The 17918-nt window shown below is 61.2% G+C and overlaps 2 protein-coding genes across 3 annotated transcripts; both read left to right on the top strand.

Annotated features, from left to right (window-relative positions):
• Positions 1-216: 216 nt before the first annotated feature.
• Positions 217-4609, top strand: TRIM65 (tripartite motif containing 65; the record flags this gene model as incomplete). Its single annotated transcript, XM_081109734.1, has 6 exons — positions 217-615; positions 1391-1486; positions 1727-1960; positions 2044-2218; positions 2328-2393; positions 3109-4609. The coding sequence occupies 6 exons, from the start codon at positions 217-219 to the stop codon at positions 3681-3683; spliced, it is 1545 nt and encodes a 514-aa protein (XP_080965860.1). The 3' UTR covers positions 3684-4609.
• A 4242-nt stretch (positions 4610-8851) lies between these two features.
• TRIM47 (tripartite motif containing 47) lies at positions 8852-13249 on the top strand (the record flags this gene model as incomplete). Of its 2 annotated transcripts, XM_081110702.1 has the most annotated exons (6): positions 8852-9547; positions 10568-10663; positions 10939-11169; positions 11329-11527; positions 11964-12038; positions 12289-13249. In XM_081110702.1, 6 exons carry the CDS (start codon positions 8867-8869, stop codon positions 12927-12929), a joined length of 1923 nt encoding a protein of 640 aa, XP_080966828.1. In that variant the 3' UTR covers positions 12930-13249. The 2 variants fall into 2 exon arrangements, with proteins under 2 accessions (XP_080966828.1, XP_080966827.1); XM_081110701.1 differs by having other exon boundaries at positions 8867-9547; positions 10939-11527; positions 12289-13221.
• Positions 13250-17918: the final 4669 nt, after the last annotated feature.

The following is a 17918-nucleotide window of genomic DNA, read 5'->3' as shown; positions in this document are numbered from 1 at the left end:
TGGGGGGACGGGGGGCGGGGGGCGGGGTCGCCGGGCGGGACGGGCGCGCGGAAGCCGGCGGGCGGCGGGAGTGGCGGCGGTCGGGTCCTCGGAGGAGGCTGTGCCCCTGTCCGCCCGAGGCGGGTCCTCGCTCCTCCTCGCCGCACCCGCGGGCTTCGGTCCCTTTAAAAGGCGCGGCCCTGCCCGGTGTGCTCAGCCCGCCCTCCCGCCGCCGCCATGGCCCAGCAGCTGCAGGAAAAGCTGACCTGCGCCATCTGCCTGGAGCTCTACCAGGACCCGGTGACGCTGTCCTGCGGCCACAACTTCTGCGCGGACTGCATCCGGGACTGGTGGCGCTCCCGCGTGGAGTGCCCCGAGTGCCGGGAGCTCTGCCCCGCGCGCGCCGAGCTGCGCCGCAACGTGGCCCTGAGCGACGTGGTCGCGGTGGTGCGCGCCGAGCCCCCGGCCGCTGGCCCCGGCCCCGACCCCGACCCGGGCGCGCGCTGCCCGCAGCACGGCCGGCCGCTCGAGCTCTTCTGCCGCACCGAGGGCCGCTGCGTGTGCAGCGCGTGCACCGTGGGCGACTGTCGCCTCCACGAGCGGGTGCTGCTGGACGCTGAGCGCCGGGAGCGCGAGGTGACACCCGGGGCCCCTCCGCTCTCTGTGTGCAGGGGTGGTGGTCAGAAAGCAGGTGCTAGGATAGATCCCGAGCCCGGGACAAGGCCCGGTGGGGACAAGGCCCGGGAGGGGTTGCGGGGTGAGGAGCTGAGGGGTGAAGCTAAGGGCTGTGCAGGTGAGGAGGTCGGGAGCCGGAGCCAGAGGACTGGAGGTGACGCCCGGGGCGCCCAGGTCTCGGGAATAGGCCTGGGTGGTACTGTGGGTGGCACAGACCCGGCACTAAGCATGAGGGCTTGCAGTGGGCCAGTAGGTGACAGCAGCAGGAGGGACAGGGACAGGGACGGGTGGTACCACCGATGGCACTTGTGCCAGTGGAGGGGGATTTTGCTGGAAGGAGGGCTGCTGGGTGTCCTCTGGGGGAGTCAGATGACCCACTTCCTACACGGGCCTGGACTCAGGAAGATCTGATGGCTTTGGCCACACTGTCAGCTTCTCTCCCATTTCCTCGTCTGGCAGTGGGGACAACACCCATCCTCACCTGGCAGTGTGGGTGGCAGGAGAGGTGCTTGGCCAGGTGCCGGGAAGCAGATCCGGCAGCGGGAGTTTTTCCTGCTCCAGGACGTTACATTTATATCCTTGAGGGGACCAGAGGGGGCACCGCCAAACAGGAGTGCCCTCTTCCCCTCGTGCCCCCTGGTCAGCCTCGCCAGGGGCGGCACGAGGAGGGGACACTTCTCAGCCAATGCTGGCCCCCTCTTGTCACTCGTCCCCTGTCCCCTGGTGGACACCACAGGCCCAGCTGAGAGCCACGCTGGAGGTCACCCGGCAGCAGGCCGCCCAGGCCGAGAGCCAGCTCCAGGGGCTGCAACAGCGAAGCAGCCAGATCCAGGTACCGGCCTGCCTGTCCCACCCCCCACTTCATGTTGTGCTCTTCAGGCAGCCACCACCTGGCCCCTGGGACCCTGGGCAGTAGGTGTGAGCCACCTTGACAATGCCTCCCAGCATCAGGGAGTGAGGGGCTGAATGGGGGAAAGAGGTTCCAGGGACCCTGTCTCCCCATATCTGCACCCCTCAGCCCAGTGGGCAGCGGCGGCCCTGGCCACCCTAGGCTCCTCCTGTGCCCATCCAGAGCTCGGCCTGCAACCTGGCTTCCATGGTCTCTGGCAAGTTCAGCCGCCTGCTGCAGGCCCTGGAGATGCGTCGCATCAAGGCACTGCGGGCCATCGAGGTGGCCAAGACACAGGCACTGGCACAGGCCCAGGAGGAGGAGCAGCGGCTACGGGGCCACCTGGAGGCCACGGCTGCCTTTGACCGCTGGACCCAGGACCTCCTGGAGCAGTCGGATGACCGAACCTTTGTCCAGGTACCAGGACAAAGGGCGTCAGGTGGAGGGACCGGAGTGCCTGCCCCTTGCTCCCGGCTCACTGCCGCTGCCCTGGGACTCAGGGATCACAGCTCCTGGCGCCCCCAGGGCCTCTTGGGCCGCTGACCCCTCCACAGTGGGATGCAGATCAGCAGCTGGACGGCCTGAAGGAATTTCTGAACCAGCTCTGTGGCCTCCTCCTGGACAATGGGGACCCCCACGGGGCACCAGCTGAGGCGGCTGACGTGGGTCCCCCGGGTAAGGCCGACCCCAGATCTCTCCCTCACCCTGAGCCCAGCTGTCCCTCCCACTGAGGGTGGGAGTGGAACCTCCATGAGTACCCCCCTAACACTGCTTTGCCCCCTAGAGACTCCAGATGCCCTGGCATTGGTCCCAAGCCCGGTTTGTCCGCTGAGGAGGAAACTCTGGCAGAGTAAGGAGGCCCAGCACATGTGTGTGCACACGTGGGTGCGGGTGTGTACACAGGCACTGTAAGCGCATGTATATGTACACATGTGTGTGTGTGTGTGTGTGTGTGTGTGTGGCACCTACTATGATTGCCCTGTCCATGCCCTTCCCTGGGTCTGGCCTCACCCCGGCACCCCTGTCGCAGGAGCACAGCTCCTACACGTGGGGGCAGTAGAGGGTTTAAGGAGGGTCTAGGCCAGTGATGGCGAACCTTCTGAGCTCGGCGTGTCAGCATTTTGAAAAACCCTAACTTAACTCTGGTGCCGTGTCACATAGAGAAATTTTTTGACACTTGCAACCACAGTAAAACAAAGATGTATATTTTTGATTATTTATTTTATATATTTAAATGCCATTTAACAAAGAAAAATCAACCAAGAAAATGAGTTCGCGTGTCGCCTCGGACACGTGTGTCATGGGTGCGCCACCACTGGGCTAGGCGCACAGAGCTGGATCAGCCGTGCCTCTTCCTCTCCTGTCCAGTTTCTGCTCTTTCTGGACCTCAGCGTTCTCGTCTGTGAAATGAGGCTAACGGACGGTTCTGCCTCAGAGGTCGCCGCCAGGATTGAGCGCTCGCTCAGCGGGCAGCGTGCCCGGCAGGGGTTTAATGTGCCATCAGTGGAGCGTGGACAGGCACAGGCCCCCTGCCCGCTCACCTCCAGCCCCTCTCTCCCCAACAGATTATCGCAATCTGACCTTCGACCCAGGGAGTGCCAACCGCCACCTTTACCTGTCTCGGCAGGACCAGCGGGTGGAGCACCGGCGAGAGCCCCGAGGCCTGGTTGAGCCAGGCAGCTTCGAGCTCTGGCAGGTGCAGTGTGCCCAGAGCTTCCAGTCTGGACGGCACTACTGGGAGGTGCACACATCGAACCACTTGGTGACACTGGGCGTCGCCTACCCCGACCTGGCACGGCACAAGCTGGGGCCCTACACGGACAACATCGGCCGTGGGCCCAGCTCATGGGGGCTCTGTGTTCAGGAGGACAGCGCCCAGGCCTGGCACAACGGGGAGGTCCAGCGCCTCCGAGGGGTGCCAGGGAAGCTGCTGGGCATGGACTTGGACCTGACCTCTGGTTGCCTCACCTTCTACAGCCTGGAGCCTGAGACCCAGCGCCTACACACCTTCCACGCCATCTTCACCCAGCCCCTCCACCCTGTCTTCTGGCTCCTGGAGGGTAGAACCCTGACCCTGTGCCATCGGCCTGAGGCCAGGCTCCCCCCAGGGCTCCAGGAAGAGGCCTCGGGGCTCAGCTGAGAAGGGACAGGATGGAACTCCGGGCTGGGCACAGGAACCACCATGCCTGTGTGCCCACGAGCCGCCCCAGCCCCTGGCCTGGGGACCTGCGGCCACAGCGCTCATGGGGCCAGCTGTGGGCCAGCAGATTGACTCGGGGTGAGGCTGGGCCACTTGTGGGGGTGGAGGGACCCCCAAACTGGAGTTAACTTTCCCAGCCTCTTTGAAGGGGACAGGGGCTAGGAATGGAGTCAAATGGGAGGCCCCTGCTCCAGACAGCCCAGTTCCAGGGGCGCCTGGGTGTCAGAGGCAAGGGCAGCGACCAGGGACTCCTCGTCCTACAGGAGAGCCCGTGCGATGTGGGCCACGCCACAGGCTGCGGCAAAATAGTGCGCGCGCGGCCCCAGCGTGCCTCCCAGAGACAGTGTAGCCAGGGCAGCTGCGGGTGTGGGGAGGGAACCGCAAACTATTCCTAGACACAGTCTCTGGAAAGGGGGTTTCTACCTCCTCCTTCCCCGTCTCTATCTCTTCTTTTTTCCTTAACATTTTGCTACATTTTAGTCTCTTTTATTTTGTACATCCTTGTGGCTGCCACTCCATAAACAGTTGTGTTTTCTACATTTTTATGTAACGTAAGCATTTTTCACGTTATAAAAATTGTTTCCTGAACGATGACCATATAAACATCATTCTCATGACTGTCAGGGTTTTATTGACCCATTATCGGACATTCAAATTGTTGGATTTGGGCTCATAAAAATATTGCCGTGATGAGTATTTTTGAGCAGGTTAGGGCGTCGTCCCAATATGCCAAGGTTGTGAGTTTGATTTGTAGTCAGGTACTTACCGGAATTAACCAATAATGCATCAGTAAGTGGAAGAGCAAAGCAGTATTTCTCTCTCCTAAAAATAAAGTTTTTCTAAAGGATAACACATGCAAACAGTCCAAAAAGTACAAAATACGTTTGTATTTTTGTTAGAAGTGTATCGCCCTCCCACGCTGATATCTGGCCTTGGTTGCAAACCCCATCTTGTGGTCTTGCTCCTCAGCCCTGTGGCTCTCTGGTCAAGGACAGGGCCAGGCCTCTGATTGGTGCAGCCTGGGCAAGGAGCCCCCAGTCAGATTCCTAAGGTGTGGGGAGTTCCCCAATCTTGGGAGGGGGCATCATACACTGGGCAGCCTGAAAGAGTAACAGGAGGCAGCCAGGACCTCACTGAACAGCCGGACTCCGTGGGGAGGAAGCAGGACTGGGCTGGCCACGCGGCCATCACTGCTGGCTACCCCAGGGTACAGCTTCCAACCATCGCTCCTCATCCGAGGGCTCCCACACTCTGACAGGGACAGAGAAAGGAAGACGGGCTGCCTTTCCGCTTCTAGGGGCCCTTTATTCTATGAATGTACCTTTTCATCGGGGTGTTGGTCCCTTCCTTACTGTTCTGGATCATGACCATTAACCTGTATGTCACATGACGCGATGCTACTGCCATTTCTATGGTGGGAAACGGAGCAGTGCTGCTCTAGGTGCGGGGACAAGCGTTTACAAACCTCTCAGAGAGCTCCTGCAATGTACTCGGTCTGCCTGACTCTGGTAGAAAAACGCATTGGTAGAGAGCGAAGCGAAGCATGGGCTTTGGGGAGTAACATTGGACTAGCCAGCGGTGTTTCCAGCATTTCTGCCCCCGGCTCACAGGTCTGGGGGTCTGTGTGGCAGAATCAGGAGGAGGGACACACAGACAGAACAAGGACGGGAGGGCAGGAGAGATTGTACAAGACAGGGGCCCTTACAGCACAGGAGATATTGTCAATATTGAAATAACTAAGTACAGTGCCAGATGGGTCCCGGAAATACAGGGGGGAACACTTTGTAAAGTATATGATTGTCTAACCGCTATGCTGTACATAGCGTATGAGTATGAATACAAAATAATAATAAAAAGTTTGAATTTTTTAAAAAAACACTAAAAAATAGCCCTAGCCAGTGTGGTTCAGTGGATAGGGCATTGGCCTGTGGACCAAAGGGTCCCAGCTTCGATTCTGGTCAAGGGCATGTACCTTGGCTGCAGGCTCCTCCCCGGCCCAGGCCCTGGTTGGGGCTCGTGCTGGAGGCAAGCAGTTGATGTGTTTCTCTCACATCGATGCTTCTCTTATCCCCTCTCACTCTCCCTAAAAATCAATGGAAAAAGTATCCTCGAGTGAGGATTAACAACAAAAATTAACAACTAAAAAAATAAGCAAATCTTTTGGGGCTTAGGAGCCAGGGGAGTTGGAGGGAGTTGGGTTGGAGGTCAGAGAGGTGAGGGGCAGAGCCGAGGCGGCTCTCCCCCAGGCAGGACGGGAAGGAAGGGAGCCGCACAGCAATTGTAGGAAACGTGGCTTCAAGTAAGGGGACTGGAAGCTAGAGGACAATGGAGCCAGGCCTTGGAGAGTCGGAGAGGAAAGGCTTTCCATGCTAGAATCCCATACCCAGCCAGACTGTCAATCACGGTTGAAGCCTGAACAAAGACCTTTGCGGGCACTTACTTCCCCAACCAGTCCCAGGAAGTTCCCAGAGGACTTTTCAAAAGCAAAGAAGTAAATCAGTGAAGGGAAAGGAAGGTCTGGGATCCAAACAATGGACTTGGACATGGAAGGAAAGTGAATAAGAATGTAAATCTCCAGGGATCCGAGCACAGCACCCACACCGGCTCACGGCCCCTGAGGACACGCTGCAGAGAGTGGAGGTAGCGGCTGGAAGCAACTGGCTGTCCGTGGGAGCAAGAATCGAGTATGCGGGGCTCAGGGCTGCCAGGTTTTATTATTCTAAGCCTCATTCCATGAAACCGTTTACTTTTTAGGTACTCTAAATATGTTATTTGAAATAAACACATCCAATTTTTGAAAACTTCATCGAAAGCCTAACGAAAAAGAGCACGGCGTGAGGCCCGTTTCAGTTTCTCTCAAAGACGCGAGCAGAGGGGGGCTGGCTTGTTGGTGACCCTCCTTGGCTGGGCTGCTCTTGCTTGTTCATTTTTGTTTCCAGTCGACTTTTATTTATTTCTGAAGCAATACTGCAACCAGACAGGCTCTTCGATGAGGGTCAGGATTATTTTCAGCCTGCACCTTCTGGGCGTAAATTCTTCCTCCTCCGCAGGACGAGTTATGCGACCTGTATGGCAAGATAGGGAGCCTGTGGGAATTCCATTTCCCATCCCTCACAACAGTCCTTGTAAGGGTAGAGGCAGAGGGCGATGCCGGCAGGAGCGTGCTCCAGCAGAGCTCAGCAGTGCCAGTTACCCTTTCCCCTGAAGAGCCAACTCACTGAAAAGGAATGACTATGTTGGGCAAACAACTTTAAAGCTATGATAATGCAAGTGAGCTATCAAAATGCCACCCCCCTGACAGATCAAATCGCCACGCCTTCCTGGGGGAGCAGGTCTTCCTGAACAGGCTGTGGGGTGGGAGGCAGAGGGCCAGCTGGGACTCACCCCTGACTCCCCCCAACCCGAAAGGTACCCCTTCCCCCTCCAGAATCAGGCAGGCCTGTGGTCTCGGCAAGCCCAGGAGCAGGGAGGCGCTGACGCCTGAGCCTCTGAGCGGCTCCTGGTCTTGGCAGACAAGGGACCTTCGCGATCAAGGGCTCCCTGTGGAAACCAGCGTATGGAACTCATTACCCGCCTTCCCGCCAATGCAGGCCCGCCCAGGCCCGCTCTTGAAGAGCTGTCTCTTCCCGCCCTGGTTTCTGCCCGCCTGAGTCCTAGCAGTCAGTCTGCGAACCCCCAGCTCAAATGTCATTCCTCCAGGAGGGCCTTCGCGATTCCCTGCCTTTATCATGAATCTCCCCTCACCTCCCCCCGCAGCAGTGAGGTGAAGAGCACCTCTCTTTCAATGTTTTTAGCTCTTTGCTTTCTTCCTTCCGGGGGAGGAGGATGTCAGGTCAGGGGGCTCTCCATAGCATATTTCCAAAGTAGACATTCTTACCCTGGGTTCTTGGGGAGAGAGTCTATCTGTTTTCATTGTCCTCCAGCTGCAATTGAGCATTTTTCTCTGTTGTGCAGGGAGAGAACACACCACAATGCTACTAGCAATACCTGTGACTTGTCACCAATAGAAATTACAGACATTTTCAGAAGGTGTTGCCATGGTGACAGAAAAGTTGGAATACCATTTATGCTCATCACTGTTTCAAACATACAGTAACTGTTAGGCCCCATCAGATCCTGTTGTTTATTGTGTTAAAAAAAAAAACCACAAAACACATATAGCCCGGCCGGCGTGGCTCAGTGGTTGAGCATTGACTTATGAACCAGGAGGTCACGGTTGGATTTCCTGTCAGGGCACCTGCCGGGTTGCAGGCTCTATCCCCAGTGAGGGGCCTGCAGGAGGCAGCCAGTCAATGATTCTCTCTCATTGATGTTTCCTTCTCTCTCTCCCTCTCCTTTCCTCTCTGAAGTCAACAAAATATATTTTTAAAAATATATATTAAAAAAATAAAAGCATTACATACAATAAGGTGCACCATTTTAAATGCATAGTGAGATGAGACTTAACAAATGCCTCCAGTTGGGGAACCGCACCCCCAGCCCCGGGCACACCACAGGTGCCCACGCGGGTCCATGGACCAGAACTGAATTCCCCAAACAAGGGGCTTGGGAAAAGAGAAGACACTAACTTCCCATTTCAGGGTTAGGAAAGTCCCAGTTCCCGTGGGGGGGGGGGGGGGTAAATGGAGTCGCTAAGGGGCACAAACACGCGCAATCAGCAGTTCTCTTCCTCTGCGTCAGCAGCGCCGGGGCTGTGCTAATGGCGCAGAGACGGGCTGGAGGTGGAAGGTGCTGGCTGCGCCCGGCCTGGCCACATCTGGGGGAGGCTTGCAGGGCAATGGAGGGTGAACTCCTTCCCAGTTTCCTTCAAGCGTGCTGCCCTCGCTCGCCTCCTCTGCCCTCTCTCACCCCTTGCAGCAGCGCCCGCCCCTCAGCCCCGCGGGCCCGGGAGGACCCACCACCCAGGAGCCCCTGGAAGTCAGGCGGGGCCCAGGGCGGCCCGGCAGTCAGAGCTGGGGCGGGGTGTCAGGGACCCGGGCGGGCCCATGGCGCGGGGGGCGGTGGCGCCGAGGACGGGCGGGGGCGGGACCCTGGCGGCGGTCCCAGGGGGCGGTGCCCGGGCGTGAGCGGTCCGTCCCTCCCAGGCGGGAGCAGAACAGGCGGCGCCGGGCAGCCGCGGAGCCATGGACGGCAGCGGGCCCTTCAGCTGCCCCATCTGCCTGGAGCCGCTGCGGGAGCCGGTGACGCTGCCCTGCGGCCACAACTTCTGCCTCGCCTGCCTGAGCGCGCTCTGGCCGCACCGCGGCGCGGGCGGACCCGGCGCCCCCGGGGGCGCAGCCCGCTGCCCGCTGTGCCAGGAGCCCTTCCCCGACGGCCTGCAGCTCCGCAAGAACCACACGCTGTCCGAGCTGCTGCAGCTCCGCCAGGGCTCGGGCCCCGGGCCCGGGCCCGGCCGGGCCTCGGCTCCGGCCCCGGCCCCGGAGCCCGCGGCCCCCAGCGCGCCCCCCAGCGCCCCCGAGCCGTCGGCTCCCTGCGCGCCCGAGCTATGGGCTGCGGGCGAAGAGCCGGTGCGCTGCGACGCGTGCCCCGAGGGCGCCGCCCTGCCCGCCGCGTTCTCCTGCCTCTCCTGCCTCGCCTCCTTCTGCCCCGCGCACCTGGGGCCGCACGAGCGCAGCCCCGCGTTACGCGGGCACCGCCTGGTGCCGCCGCTGCGCCGGCTGGAGGAGAGCCTGTGCCCGCGCCACCTGCGGCCGCTGGAGCGCTACTGCCGCGCCGAGCGCCTGTGCCTGTGCGAGGCCTGCGCCGCCCAGGAGCACCGCGGCCACGAGCTGGTGCCGCTGGAGCAGGAGCGCGCGCTCCAGGAGGTGGGCGCCGGCGCCGCGCACGGGTGACGGTGGGCGGGCCGAGGGTCCTGGGTCGCCCCCCGCCCCCCATCCTTCCCATTTTGTTCATGTTCTCCTGGAAGCTGAGGGTCTTTGCTGTCCCTTGCAGCCCTGACAATGTCATCCGCTCGCGATGGGATGGGCTGATGCGGGGACCCAGCGAGAACGCGAAAGGACGCGGAGGGTGGGCAGGGGGCCGGAAGCCCAGGCGGGGCCCTTGGGGGTCTAAGCCAGGAGGGATCTGGATTAGGCCCTGCGGGTCCTGGGCAGCTGATTCCCGCAGCGCGGCTGATGAGACCGGCCAGTTCGTGCGTGTCCGGCCTCCAGGTTCGCCGGGCCCAGAGGCCGCGGGTTTAGATGGGTGTGGCAGCCACTGGAGAGCGGCCGGTGGAGCACACAGAACGCTCTGTCCAGCAGCTCCGGGGCCAGTGGTGGGACCATGTGCGCGGTCCTTCCTGCTGCCTCCGCCCCCAGTTTCCTTTGGCCTCCAGCCCGGTCTTGGCGCTTTGGCCTTGGGATTTTCCGTGTCTCCAGCCTGAGCCGCCGTGACTCATAAGACCCAGGGGATTTGCCCGGAATCCCCATTTTTAAGGCCTGGATTGGGGACACGGACTCTTTGGGGACGGGGTGCCCAGGACAGCTGAATGGCCTCTTGTGCAGCCCCTGTTCCCTCCATTCTCTGCCTCTTCTCCACCGAAGGAAGTTCTCAAATGAATGTGACATTGAAGACCACGGATGGCCTTGTACTTGCCCGCTGGTCAGAGAGGGGAGGCAGACAGCCCCCAGCCAGACTGTGCTCCCCTGGGCATTTGGGAACGACACCCGCCTCGGCCTGAGGCCTGCCCTCTGACACATTGTGGGACATCACGGCCACCCCCAGTCCCACCGGTGTGCCGATACCATGCCCACGTCACCCCTGCCCTGCCCCGGGGTGAGGCCTGGGACCCCAGGGCAGGCTGTGGCCTCTGCCAGGCTCCGTACTCATGAAGATGTCACCCACAGGCCGAGCAGCCCAAAGTGCTGAGTGCCGTGGAGGACCGCATGGATGAGCTGGGCGCCGGCATTGCCCAGTCCCGGCGGACCGTGGCCCTCATCAAGGTCAGCCCCGACCCTGACCTCGTCTCCTCCTGCAGGAGGCTCCTGGCACTGTGAGCTCGCAGCGTGGACTGGTCCCCTCCAAGGAGCCTGTGCCCAGGGCATTGCCCAGTCCCACTGAGCACGAGTGTCTCCCCCGACCTGGCAGAGACCCAGGGCGGCTCCGGCGGGTCCCTCTGCCCCTCCCAGAGGGTGGGGTGGGAGAGGGGGTTCTGGAAGGATGGGGCCCAAACAGTGATGGTCTGTGCCTTCCCCACCGCTCCCACTGTCCGGTGCAGAGCGCAGCGGTGGCTGAGCGGGAGAGGGTGAGCCAGCTGTTTGCGGAGGCTGCAGCCACCCTGCAGGGGTTCCAGAAGGAGGTGCTGGGCTTCATCGAGGAGGGGGAGGCCGCCATGCTGAGCCGCTCTCAGGGCGACCTTCGGCGGCAGGAGGAGCAGCGCGGCAGGCTGAGCCGGGCCCGCCACAACCTCAGCCAGGTCCCCGAGGCCGACTCAGTGAGCTTCCTGCAGGTGAGGGCGGCATGTGGGGCCAGAGAGGGCGGGAGGCGGAGAGAGACGGCAGCGGGTGCCGGAGCCTTCAGGGCGGTGCCCGCTCCCGGCAGGGCTGTCTCACCCCCGCTGGGAGGCATTGCGGCTCGCAGGGCCTCCATCTGCATGTATCTGGCACAGGAGCTGCTGGCGCTCAGGCTGGCCCTGGAGGAGGGGTGCGGCCCTGGGCCTGGCCCCCCGCGGGAGCTCGGCTTCACTAAGTCATCCCAGGCCGTGAAGGCGGTGAGAGAGGTGCTGGCCGCGGCCTGCGCCAGCCAGTGGGGGCAGCTGCGGGGGCTGAGCGGTGACGAGGACAGGCCGCACAAGCTCGGCCCAGAAGGTGGGTGCCCCTCCAAGTGACTCACCTCCCAGGCCCCCCGGCCCGGTGCCCATGCAGGAGCAGAGGATGGAAACTGCCTGTTGCTGGGCGGAACCCGAATCCTGCCAGTGACTAGAGCTACCACCCCGTAATGACCAGTCAGCCGCTTTGGGCCATGGCCTACAGGACGGGGCGGGAGGGGCTTCTCCCGCCCACCCTTTAACTTCAGAGGGGCTGGGGTCCGGGGGCAAGTGGGGCAGAGGCAGATTCCGAGGGCCAGGCATACATGTGACCCAGGGTACCCTACCTGGGCGGCGTGCCTGTCCCAGGAGGCTTGGGTTGCTGGGAGGAATTGGGGGAAGAGGGAATTGGGGGTCATGGCTTGGGAAGGGGCACCTTGCAGAGCAGCCCAGTCCCGGGGAGCTGGCGAGACCCCTCCGCTGTCTTCTCTCTGCAGCTGATGCTGAGTCCGAGGACCCAGATAACAGCAGCCACCTGGACAGCGAGGTGCCCCGGGATTACTTCCTCAAGTGTGAGTGCACCCTGGGCTCGGCCCTCCGCACACGGGGCCCCCTGACGGCCGCAGGGCTGGCCTGGCCCTGGAGTCCCTCCTTGTCCATGGGGTGAACTAGGCCAGCTCATGGGGCGCGCTCCAGCAGGGCTGAGTAGTGCTGGCTGCAAAGGTGGGGCGAGGCTGCGCTTGGGGAGGTGGGCACCTAGGGGAGGGTGTCCTCTCTGGCCTTGCCCCTGAGCCCCGCGTCTCTCTCCCGCCCGGGGAGCAGTCGCCTACATCGTGGACCTGGACAGTGACACGGCGGACAAGTTCCTGCAGCTGTTCGGAACGAAAGGCGTGAAGAGGGTGCTGTGTCCCATCAGCTACCCCGAGTCCCCCACCCGCTTCACGCACTGCGAGCAGGTGCTGGGCGAGGGCGCCCTGGACCGCGGCACCTACTACTGGGAGGTGGAGATCATCGAGGGCTGGGTCAGCGTGGGCGTCATGGCTGAAGACTTCTCCCCACAAGAGCCCTACGACCGGGGCCGGCTCGGCCGCAACGCCCACTCCTGCTGCCTGCAGTGGAACGGACGCGGCTTCTCCGTCTGGTTCCACGGGCAGGAGGCGCCCCTGCCGCACGCCTTCTCGCCCACGGTTGGGGTCTGCCTGGAATATGCCGACCGAGCCCTGGCCTTCTACGCCGTGCGGGACGGCAAGGTGAGCCTTCTGCGCCGGCTGAAGGCCACCCGGGCCCGCAGGAGCGGCCCCCCGGCCTCCCCCGGGGACCCCTTCCAGAGCATCCTGGACAGCCACTTCCCGGGGCTCTTCAGGAGCCGGCTGAAGCCCGCCTTCTTCCTGGAGAGCGTGGACGCCCACCTGCAGATCGGGCCCCTCAAGAAGTCCTGCATATCAGTGCTCAAGAGGAGGTAATGCGGGCGCCGGGCCCGGCCGCTGCCTCGGCTCCTGGCGTGCCCGTCTCTACAGCCCACACGTCCTCAGCAGCCTCATTTCTAAAAGAACACTTGGCCTCCTGCCTTTCAGGGAGGGGGCCTCCCAGACCCTCCCAAGTGCCTCTCAGACCCCCCTCCCCCCACTGCAGGCCTTGTTTCCGGGAGAGAGAGCCACAGCCAGGACAGATCCAGGCTACCCCAAGCCCTCCCTTTCCAGGTGCCTAGGACAGTGCCTGGCACACAGTAAGTGCTCAATAAACACTTGTTGAGTGAATGACTCCTTCCTGCTCTCCGCCCACCAAGAATTTCCCAGTGTTGCTCATCTTTCAGGAGCCGGTCTTGAAAGGCAGGAGAAGGGAACAGAGTCCCTGGTCCCAGGATTCCTGTTGGGAGGGAGGGAGCCCAAAGAGGGGGGTGAAATGGGGTGCCTGCCCTTTGGGGCAGCCCTACTCCCTGGTTCTGGACAGGGGCAGCGAGAGATGGCTTCTCCCGTGGGGTTCCAGCCCCACAGTCATTCTGGCTGCCCCTGTGTTTGCTTTGCCGGCCTGGTTCCCATCAGCTGTTTTCATCCTTAATGCCACAGCCTCGCTCTGGACCTGCCTGTGGTGTTTGTGCCCAGGACTAACTGCAGACATCGCACCCCCGAGAACAGGGCACGGCTCCTGGGCGTGGGCAAGAAGGCTTGAGACCCGAGTTGCTTTCACTCACACACCTTCTCAGCCCCTGAAGGATGTGACTGAGCTGACGCGGGTGTGGCTGGAGCCCAGGACATCTGCCATAAAGGGACCTGTGTCCCCTGGGCTCTGCCTCACCGCCCGCGCCCGGCTGTGCAGCTGGGACAGTGCTCGGCCTCCAGGCTGGCGAGACGCGTGCCCTGCACCCCAGCAGAGCCTCTGCTGCTCTGCCTGGAAGGCCCCGTGTTCCCTGCTGCCACCAAACCCCCATCGTGGCCTGGGATGCCCCAATTCGGCTCCCCGAGGCTACTTGGTGAGTGTTTCCAGCCAGCCCGCCCTCCCTCGGTTCTTTGTGGCCCAGGGGCACCCCAGAGAACGCCCCAGCAGGAAGGGCCAGGGCAGACGGAGGCCTCTCTGCACCCGGCCCAGGTCAGGCGGGACAATGGGTGAGCTATGCAGCCAGACAGCAAGGCCATACAAGTCCTGCCCTGGCTGCCTTGGCGGCTAAAAATAGTCCCTCCTGTGCGGCCTGCCTCAGCCCGCAGCCAGGATGTTGTTTTTCTGGGCGGGCCCTCCTTGCTCCTGGTGTTTTGGGTTCAAAACACCGTTCCCTAGGCAGCCAGAGCCCCCAGCTCACCCAGCCGCTGGGGCCCATGAGGAGGTGGCTCTGGGGCCTCACGAGGTGGGCCCGTGGGGCTTCCTAGTGTCCGCTCACCTGCTGTGAGCCTCCCACCTTTCACAACCCCTCCCACCACCCCGGCTGTCTCATCGCCCCCCTGGCACTGGGGCTTCCTGGCGGAATTCCAGTCGGACTTGTCGGGTCTGCAGCCAGCGTCCCTGCCACTTGCAGTGATTACAGCTCCCAACACTCATGTGTGCTGCAGCCGCACAGCCCCGCGCAGGGGGCGGGCACCCAGGCCGCACAGCTGGCACGGGGCTGGCAGGTGGGCGCGGCCCAGGTTTCAGTGTGGTCCCCACTATGGGGTACCCACACGCCTGCCCTTCCTCTAACTCTGGGACCATGCTAGAGCTGGATGGATGGCGTGTGGGAGTCCCTGTGTATTCGTGTGTCTGTGTGTGTGTGTGTCTGTGCATGTGGGTATCCTGTATGAGTGTGTATGTCTGTGTGCCTGTGCATGTGTGCCTGTGCATGTGTGTGCCTGTGCCTGTGGGTGTCCTGTATGAGTGTGCATGTCTGCCTGTCCGCCTGGGTGTACGTCTGTATCTGTGTGCCTGTGCCTGTGGGTGTCCTGTATGAGTGTGTCTGTCTGTGTGTCTGTGCATGTGGGAGTCTCTGTGTATTCGTGTGTCTGTCTGTGTGCCTGTGGGTGTCCTGTATGAGTGTGCATGTCTGCCTGTCCGCCTGGGTGTACGTCTGTATTTGTGTGTCTGAATCCAGTTGTACTTTTCAAAATGTTCTGAGAAGACCAGGAGTTAAGAGGTGCCCAAGGTGGGGCAGGTGGCAGGCTGGGAAGGGGCAGTGGGGCAGGGCTAGCCCCTCACCACCCCGCCAACATTTTATTTATTTATTTATAATAAATATTTTTAATTAAGTCAAACACCAAACCATAAATGTTAATATTTGATTATTAGAAAACACAGCATTTGGCTTATGGAAATAACCGCTTTCAATGAAATCTTTTAGGCACTTGGGTGTAGCCAACACTTTAATTAAATAGATTTTACTGAAAATTGCTTGGAAAAAAGAGAAACTGTTAAAAAAAAAAAAAAAAAAGAAAAAATGTTAGAAACCCCCATGTAGGCCAAACCTACCACTACCATTTCCATAGGAAGAAACAGGCGCAGACACGCAGGGGCCTCCCAGGGCCACCCAGTCCAGCGCACTTGCCCTATGCTCCACGCGTAGGCGTGGCCTCGTTTAGAAATGTCTGAACACATGCACGCGCACACATGCACATGCGCGCACATACATACACGCACGCGCATACATGCACACACATTCGTGCACGCACGCACATGCACAAGCATGCACTCTTTCCCAGCCTTGCAGTAGCCTGTATGAGAGCTGCCCGGAGCCTGGCCCAGTTGCCATGGCCACCAGAGCCTCTGGCAGAGCTGCCCAGGATGTGTGGTCTCCGAAGCTGACGCCGGCGCCCAGCACAGACAATGGCAGAGAGTGTGAAGGGCTCTGGGGCTGTCGCTACGGCTGAATCTGGCTCCTTTGGGCCAGGCAGGGAGCCAACCTCCACTTGCGCTTTGTTTCTGTGGGAAAATGACTCCAGATCCCTAAACAACAGGCCGAGCAACGGGCTGGAGCATCGCTGCGCCTGGCAGCTGCGGACCGCTGCATCCTGGACCCCTGGGTCCTGCACCCCTCACCGCTCCCAGCCCCTCCACACACCCCAGGAGGGTCGAGGCACACACCATCTCCACCCTTGTCCTCCCCTCCTCCGTCCCCTCCCAGGGAGCACCCACTGAAGGGCCTCCCCTCCCCTCCCCTCCCCTCCCCTCCCCTCTTCCCAGGCCCAGGATGAGGCCAGGCCCAGAGATGGCCAAGCAGCAGGCTGTTGGGAAGACGGGCTGAGCTGGGCGGGGCTGAGTCCTGAGGCTCTACTGGGCTGGGCTGGTTTCCCCGGGAGGAAAATAGCCCTTAGCTGCAGGGTCTGCGTCAAACCCAGCCCACACCCAACGCACACCCTTCGATGCCAGCGTTCACTCCCTCCTGCCTCTCCTCTGCAAGATGCATAAGAAGGGCTGGAGGCCGAGGTGTCCCCCCCCCCCCCCCCAGCTTCAGCCTATGCCCCAGGGCTCTCCGACGAGGGGTGGATGGAGCTCACACCAGGACAGACAGATTACAGTGCTACGACACCAGCACCACCTCCAGAGATGCCTGGGGTCGCATGTCTTACCCTCTTGACAAAGGGCAGCTCCTAATAAACTTTTATTTAGGAAAACGACCAAAATTGGCATTTCTTAGACCTGAGGGTTCCGGAGCCAATTCACGCTGGATACACGGGATTGTTTCACGCAGCCAGTGAGAGAGAGAAACTCGGGCACCCTCCCCGTCCTGCCATCCTGCTGTTAGCGGGCTGAGCTGTGGGCAGAGTGGCAGCTGCCAGCAGGGGCCCTGGTGAGGTGGAAGGGAGCTATTTCGGGCGGGTCATGTTTGGTAACACAAGTCCCTGCTTCTCCATCAGGAGGCAGAGCCAGGGCACGGCTGGAGCTGTTTCTGGTTGCTATGGAGATGAGCCCCACCCAAGGTTCCCGGTCCAGACCTCCCTGCTCTGTCAAGTTCAATTTCCCCAGACATAGCGGCAAGGCCTGTTCTGAGCGAGTCCGAGGCGGAGTGTTTACACGGACCTGCTGTCCGGTTCCACTTCTGCGCCTCCCAAAGCCCCGGAAGCCAGGAAGAGGCGGGAGCCAGCCCTGCGGAGCCGCGTGGAGGGCGCTCAGGGAAGGAGGGCCTCGGAGAGGCGTTTGGGGGCCTGGGCCCCTCCCTGCAAGTTCTGGGTCCTCCTTCCCAGAGTTGGGGTGCTCCTCTCCATCTACCCGGAAAGATGCCAGATGGGGTTGCCTCGGCCCCTCTCATCTCTCTTTTCTTTCCTTAAACCCATTTCTCACCTAAATTACAGTGACTTCACACTTTCAAATCTGAAAGCCTGCCGTGGCCTCCCGTGGCTCCTAGGAAAAGTCCAGAATCCTGACCAGCTCCGTCCCTGCAGAACGGCCCGCCTCCCTCGTGCCTCTCCCGCTCCTTCCTACAGGCTGGCCCCCTGGGGAGCGCTGGCCCCCCAGTCCAAACCCCGGCTCACCCTTCTTGCCTTGCCAGCTCCTCCTTGCCCTTCAGACCTCAGCTTCCCCTTCCGGGTGGTCCTTCCTGAAATGCCCCTGGGGCAGCTGCTGAGATGCCCGTTGTCCCAGGCCCGCGGGTCCTGAATGGCAGCCTCCTTCTCCCCTGGGCCAAGCAAGGCTTGGAGGCTGCACCAAACAGTTGTCCTTTTGCTCCAAACCCACCGCAGGAGTCGGCTGGGGCTGTCATAACGAAGCGCCACAAACGGGGGGGTTAACAAGGGCTGGTTACTGTTGCGCTGTCTGGAGGCCAGGAGACCAGAATCAAGGTGTTGGCAAGACCGGAGCGTCTGTCCCAGGCCTTCAGCACACTGATTGGCTGGTGATAGCGGCCATCCTGGCTGTAGCTCCCTGCTGTCGTCCGGGAAACGCCTTTCCATCTCCTGAGTCTCCTGCCACGTGAAGAGTGAACAAAGGGCATATCTAAAAAATGACCCTGTCTGGCCAGTGTGGCTCAGTGGTTGAGTGTCGACCTATGAACAGGA

Source organism: Myotis nattereri (genome assembly GCF_964212035.1).
Source record: "Myotis nattereri genome assembly, chromosome: 16".
NCBI classification, from domain to species: Eukaryota; Metazoa; Chordata; class Mammalia; order Chiroptera; family Vespertilionidae; genus Myotis; species Myotis nattereri.
Note: the sequence above shows the minus strand (reverse complement) of the source record. Positions and strands in the feature narration are given on the sequence as shown.